The sequence below is a fragment of the Auxenochlorella protothecoides genome, assembly GCF_000733215.1.
Source record: "Auxenochlorella protothecoides strain 0710 unplaced genomic scaffold scaffold100, whole genome shotgun sequence".
Classification (NCBI taxonomy): domain Eukaryota; kingdom Viridiplantae; phylum Chlorophyta; class Trebouxiophyceae; order Chlorellales; family Chlorellaceae; genus Auxenochlorella; species Auxenochlorella protothecoides.
Genome location: NW_011934322.1, coordinates 2,570 through 8,587, shown reverse-complemented (window position 1 = coordinate 8,587; position 6,018 = coordinate 2,570). Strand labels below are relative to the sequence as shown.

Below are 6,018 nucleotides of genomic sequence, written 5' to 3'. Positions count from 1 at the left end.
CCCCCCCCCCCCCCCACCACACACCACACCACACATACTCACCAAAGGAAGACACACCAAACCAAAACACACATCAAAACACACCTGGATGGTGTTGTGCAGCTGCCGGCGCGTGCGCTCGCCCTCTTCGAGCCCCCTCTCCGCCTCGGCTAGCGCGGCGTGCAGCCCCACCATCTCCTCCCGCAGCGCCCGGCAGGCGGCCTCCGCCGCGTCGCAGCGCACCGAGGCCAGCGCGCTCTCCTCCCGAGCCAGCGCCAGCGAGTCCGCTAGCCCCGCGGCCAGGGCCGCGCGCGCCTTGCCGCGCTCCTCGGCCTCCTCCCCCCGCCGCCGCGCGCCCTCCAGCGCCTCCAGGTCCGGACCTGTGGCGGCGCGGTAGCGGTCCAGCTCGGCACGCGCGGCCGCGAGCTCGGCCGCCGCGGCCGCCGTGGCCGCCGCGCCGTCGGCGCGCTCACGCTGGGCTACGGCCAGCTCAGCGCGCAGGCGCGCGGTCTCGGCCGCGTCCGCAGCCGCGCTGGCCTCGCGACCGCCCAGGCTGGCGCGGAGCGAGGCGAGCTGCGCCTCCAGGCCGCGCGCCTCGCCGCGCAGCTGGGCCGCCTCGCCCGCCGCCGCGGCCGCCGCCTCGCGCGCGCTCGCCGCCTCGGCCCGCGCCCCCGGCCAGCTCGCCCTGGATGGAGGCGTTGTACTGCTGCAGCTCGCTGGCGTACCGCTGGCCCTCCGCCACCTGCCCCGTGGCGGCCGCCAGCGCGGAGGACACCGAGGCCAGCTCCTCTCGCGCGCGCTGCGCCTCGCCCCGCGCCTGGTCGGCCTCTGCGCCGGCGGCCGCCAGCGCGGCCGCGGCGCGGACGCGCGCCGCCTCCAGCTCACGCGCCGCTGACTCAGCATGCCGTGCCGCTGTCTCCGAGATGGCCAGCCGGGCCTCCAGACAGGCCAGCCGGGATGCGGTCGCGGAGATACGGGCCTCCGCCGCAGTCCTTTCCTCGGCCCTGCCCCTGGCCTCTACCTCCAGCTGTGCCGTGGCGCTGCTGGCCTCCCCTTGCAGCCTGCCAGGGCAGTGGGGTCCCGGGAGTGGTGAACGAGGGCCAGGACAAAATGACTCGGCAGATGAAGATGCAGTGCATACCCACCTACCCCAGTCCCAGGAATAGCAAGGTCCAGTCAATGCATCAGGTCATCACCCGCCAGGCACAACCCGCCCCACCTCTCGGCCTGGCTCAGCAGGCTCCACCCAGCCGCCCGCAGGCGTCGCATGTGCCCGGCCAGGGTCTCCACCTTGGCCTTGGCGTCCGCGCGCTTAGCAAAGGTTACTTTGTGCTCCAGGCACTCGGCGGGCGTCCACCCGGTCTCCCCTGCAACCTGAGCCCACTCATCCTCAACTTCCTTGGAGGTGGGAGTGGGCACATGGGGCAGCCCTGTGTGAGAGTTCATTTTCCAGCTGCAGACGCAAGTACCCACAGCATAGACAATATTGAATCCCAGCCATGTCAAAGACCCACCTTCGACATGGAAGTAGGCTCTGGGGCCTTGGCACTGGGTGCCGAGCTCGGCCTGGCTGTCGCTCTTTTTGGCGCCGGGGCCGTGGAGGCGCCTGGACTGGCCCTCCTCTTCCGATTGGCGGCAGCATTGATGGTCTACAAGTATTTTAAGGGCATATGTTTTTGTATCCGCGTAAGAAGACACATCGCGTGCCCCCCGTCTGCGCAAGAAAAGCTCGGCACGGCATCCCGTGCGCAACCGGCCCCCTCACCTCGGCCGGTATCGCTTGGAGCGGCGCCCGTGCCGTCGGGCGGGGGATTCGACTACGTCTTTCCATTTTGCGGTGACTCCATGGCGGTGTGCGACCTTCTCCCCGGTTTCGGTGTTTTCAGCTGTCGCTTGTGTTAATTTTCGGGAGTCGCCGCAGCACGCGCCGCAGCACGCCCTTCAGGTGAGCTCCACACCTCTCGTCCCTTCTCTGCTGCGGTGCTCGGACCAAATGCTGGGATACATTCAAACGCGTATGCGTCTAGACGAAGACAACCTCTTGCAATGCCTCCTCGTCCCTCCTCCTCCCAGGCCTCCTCCCCCTGGTCTCCTGGAAGCGCAGGCCCATGTGGGCGGCCACCCGCCGGGCGCCGCCCGCGCCCAGGAGCGCCGCGATGGTCTTGCCTTCCCCCGCTGCGCGCAGCTGGGCGTGGGTCGGCATGACCCTGGGGTCGAAACCATGGGCATGCTGGAGTGCTCGCACCCGCGCCGCCGCCGCCTCCAGCCTGCCCTCCTGGCGCGCCTGCCCTGGGGTCTGAGGCATCCGCCTGGCGGCCCAAGGGGACCCTAGATTGAGTCGCCCATCCACCCCGTCCTCCTTGCCCCCGCCCGCCTCCTCGTACATGACCAGCTTGCGGGCACAGGCCTTGAAGCCGCCGTTCAGCCGTATGGCACGGACCAGGTCAGTCCTGCCCTCCGCCACCAGCGCGGCGGCGGTGGGCAGGCGCGGGGCGCTTCCCTCTTGCTCCCTCAGCAGGTAGGGCGCCAGCTCGGCGGCCAGCGCGGGCATGTCCCAGTGCCCGTTGGGCCGGCGCAGGGCCATGGCCAGGTCCAGGCGGCGCGCTGCGGCGGCCATGCCGCCGTGCCGATCGACCGCCCAGCTGAGGGAGTTGGCGCTGGAGGCGCGGAGGGCGGCCTGGGTGGGCAGGCGGCCGCCGCCATCCCCGCCCCGCGCCGCCAGCCAGGCCTGCAGCGCCTCGTCCACGCTACGCGCGTCGCGCCAGTGGCCGCACGGCACCACGGGCGCGCGGCGCGCCGCCACGACGCGCCCCTCGCCCCGCAGCGTGCGCAGCGTGAGCAGGCGCCCGCCCTCGGAGCGCCACAGCGGGCGACGAAGCGAGGCGGCGCGGCGCCGGGCGGTGAGCACTTGCGGGTCCAGCGCCGGGCACTGTAGCAGGCAGGCCAGCGCGATCCTCAGGCTCGTGGAGGCACCCGCGCTGTGGATAATGATGGCGGTGGTGGGTGGTCGGGTGGGTGCCGGTTCAGGGTGAGGAGGACAGACATGATGGGGGGGAAGGGGACCGCGACTGTGCATGAGCCTCCGCCCAGCCACACGCACAAGTCTTACAAAGAATATGGCGCCCCTCAGCCGATCAAGTCCTTTCCTCCCCACCCATCCAACGCACCGCGCCTTGAGCTGGGCCAAGCTGCCCACCAGGTGCCGGCAGGCGGCCGCGATGTCGTGCACGGCGGCGCGGAGCGCGGCGTGCTCGGCGCCGTGCGTCATCTTGGCGTACAGGGGGTCGGCGATGTCCAGCGCGGGGCGCGCCGCCAGCCCGCCGGGGCCGAAGCTGCCCAGCTGGCGTATGCGCTGGGTGTAGAAGCCGGAGCTGTTGATGCGGTCCAGCACCGACACCTTCGATTGTGTTTGGGTTGGGGGATGGGAAGGGTGGGGTGGGGGCTGGAAAGTGCGGACGCGTGCTGCCAGGGCTCGAGTCGGATGTCACCCGGCCCGCCAAGGATGCTTCCCCTTGACCAAATTCGTCCTCCACATCCCTTCACTCTACGCTCTGAGTTGCAAATGGCCACCCAGCAATCTCGCTCACCTCCTTCTGGACCTCAGCATGGTCAAAGCGATCCATGGTGAGGATGAGGTCGCAGCGCACAGTGTCTCGCAGCTCGTCAAACTCATGCAGTGTGCCCTGGGGTGGGAGGTAGAAAGGAGGGCGCCAGATGAAAGAGGGGACATGGAGAGGGGGCAGATTCCCAGATCATGAGGACCCCTGCGCGCGCGCACAGCTTCGCCCTATCGGCAAGCCGTCACCCAGCCAGCCTACCGCGGGCAGCACAAGGTCCATCTCGGCGGCGACCGCCTCCAGGTTGGGGGAGCGCATACCGGGGATGGCAGGGCCGATGGAGGCGGTGGTCACCGCCACGTCCAGATGGGGCAACCGGGCCAGCATTACCTGGAGCATGGCGGCGGTGAGCAGGCTCCGGCACGACTCGCCTGCAGGGGGTGCAGGGAGGAGGGCGAGGGGTAGAATGGTGGGAGTGTGGCAAGTGCTGACCGAAACGGCATATGCGGAAAGGATTGGTGTGCTTGCAGTGCCTTGGGACCGGGCTGAAAAGGGTGGGTGCCGATCCCGGGACTGTGATGGCACGTCGCCGAAGCTGATGGGCGCAGGAATGCGACTCCTCAGGCACTTCCCCACCTCCGGGCGTGAGTCATACCTTCGTCCAGACACATTATCACGCACCCGCTGGACTGCTGGCGCTGCCGGTGCAGCTCCATGAGGTAGGGAGCGGCCCGGAACACGGGCTGGGGCGCCTGCATGTAGCGTACCTGCCGAGCACCTCTGCCGGGCCCCTGCGCGACGGATGCCACGACATGCCCCCGCCCGATTGCACGTATTGTCTGGGAATCAGCCTGTAGATTCAAGGGCCTTCGCATGTGCTGCCATGTACCCGTGCACATCTGCATGATGAGGAGGCATGTGAGCTGGCCATGCGGCAGGCTAGAGCTTCATGGCGAAGATCTGGGCGAGCAGTTGCACCCTCAGCGGGTGTTCAATTCCCAATGTATATTTTAGATGCCATGGGTTCGGACGGCAGCTCAAGCTTCCAGAGGCCCAGTGCAGGAAGTGGCACCAGGGCGCATGAAATCCTCGGCGAATCTCTTTCGCCACATGTCCACCTGGGGAATCATGCTCCTCGCCACCCCCCACACCCATGCGGACACCACCCCCCTCCTTTCATTCCACACCCTGTGGCTGGTGTGTGTACAGTGGTGAATCGGCTTCCGGTCCGACAGGTCAATGGATTCGGCAGGCTCAGCCCTCTTGAGGCGCCTGGTCAGTGCCCTCCAACAGGCCTGTGCCCGCCTCGGGGATGCTTTCTGGTTGGGGGGCGGGGCCTTTTGGGCCGGGCTGCACCAGGCCGCCATGCACCCAATTGCTCAGCGAGGCCACACGCACTACCTCGCCCCCCGGCAACGTGACGGTCCCCGGCTCGGCGGCCGGCTGCGCCACCCCCGCCGCCCCCTCCCCCGGGGACAGGGACATGGAGTAGGGCGAGGGCAAGCTCACGGGCGGCGACAGGTCGACGTCCATGGCGGAGGGTGCCGGCGGCTCGGGTGACTCGGTGGCCTGGCGGGCGTCTGGCGGTGGGGAGGCCCCGGAGTCGGCCGTCGCGTCTGTGCTCGGTGCAGCGTCTGGAATGGATGCCGCGGCTGGCGCAGGCGCTGCAACCCCAGCAACCGTCGCGTCGGGGGCCGCGGGCTGCGCCGGCGCCGGGTCGGGGGCAGGTCCGCCGTCGAGAGCCTCTGGCACCAGCGTAGGGTCTGATGCGCCAGGGGCTGCCGGGGCCGCCAAACCAGCAGGCGCCGCGGGGGGCGCCTCGTGCGTGGCCGTGGGCGCGGCGGGGGCGTCCACCTCGCCCAGCATCTCCATGAAGGAGGCCGGCCCCGGCTGGGGAAGGTGCAGGGCGCCAACCGGCGGAGACCCGTCTGCCGCGGCCAGGACGGGGCCGGCCCCGGCGAGCGCGGGCCCCACGGCAGCGCCCGGGCCGCCGTCCGCCTGGGCCGGCGGCGGCGCAGAGGCCCGCGGCTCCGCGGCATGCGCCACTTGGGCCTCGGCGCCCGGCGCCGGCGCCGGCGCGCCGCCGGCGTGGTGCCGGGCGGCGGCCGCGGCGGCGTCCTGCTGCTGCTGCTGGTAGGTGCTCATCACCTGAGCGGCGTGCGCCGGGGTCAACCAGTTGAGGGGCAGGTGGCCCTGGGCCTGCGTCAGGTGTCGCGCCAGCAGCGCCGGCTGCTGCTGCTGCGCGGCGGCGGCCACGCCGCCTGCCTCGCCGCCCGCGGGGCTGGAGGTCTCCTGCCGGCCGGCCGGGGGCGCGGCGTCGTGCGCGCCCAAGGCCGCGGGAGTGAGCACCATGCCCTGCAGCGTCGCGCCGGGCTGGCCCCGACCCTGCGCCCAGGGCCCCGCCTTCGGGCCCGGCCCCGCCGTCGCGCCCGGAATCAAAGGGCCAGTGGCCCCCGCCCCGGGCCCCCGTCGGATAACTTCG

The 6,018-nt window shown here is 70.8% G+C and overlaps 1 protein-coding gene across 1 annotated transcript in view; it reads right to left on the bottom strand.

Moving 5' to 3' along the window:
* Window positions 1–3,647, bottom strand: part of F751_0257 (Kinesin-2) — a gene marked incomplete at both ends in the record, with an annotated part of 6,879 nt that extends 3,232 nt beyond the window's left edge. Inside the window, 3 exons of the mRNA XM_011402035.1 lie at window positions 2,225–2,957; window positions 3,147–3,247; window positions 3,567–3,647. Of these exons, the coding sequence (XP_011400337.1) occupies window positions 2,225–2,957; window positions 3,147–3,247; window positions 3,567–3,647 (915 nt within the window). The remainder of the gene's footprint in view (window positions 1–2,224; window positions 2,958–3,146; window positions 3,248–3,566) is intronic.
* Window positions 3,648–6,018: the final 2,371 nt, after the last annotated feature.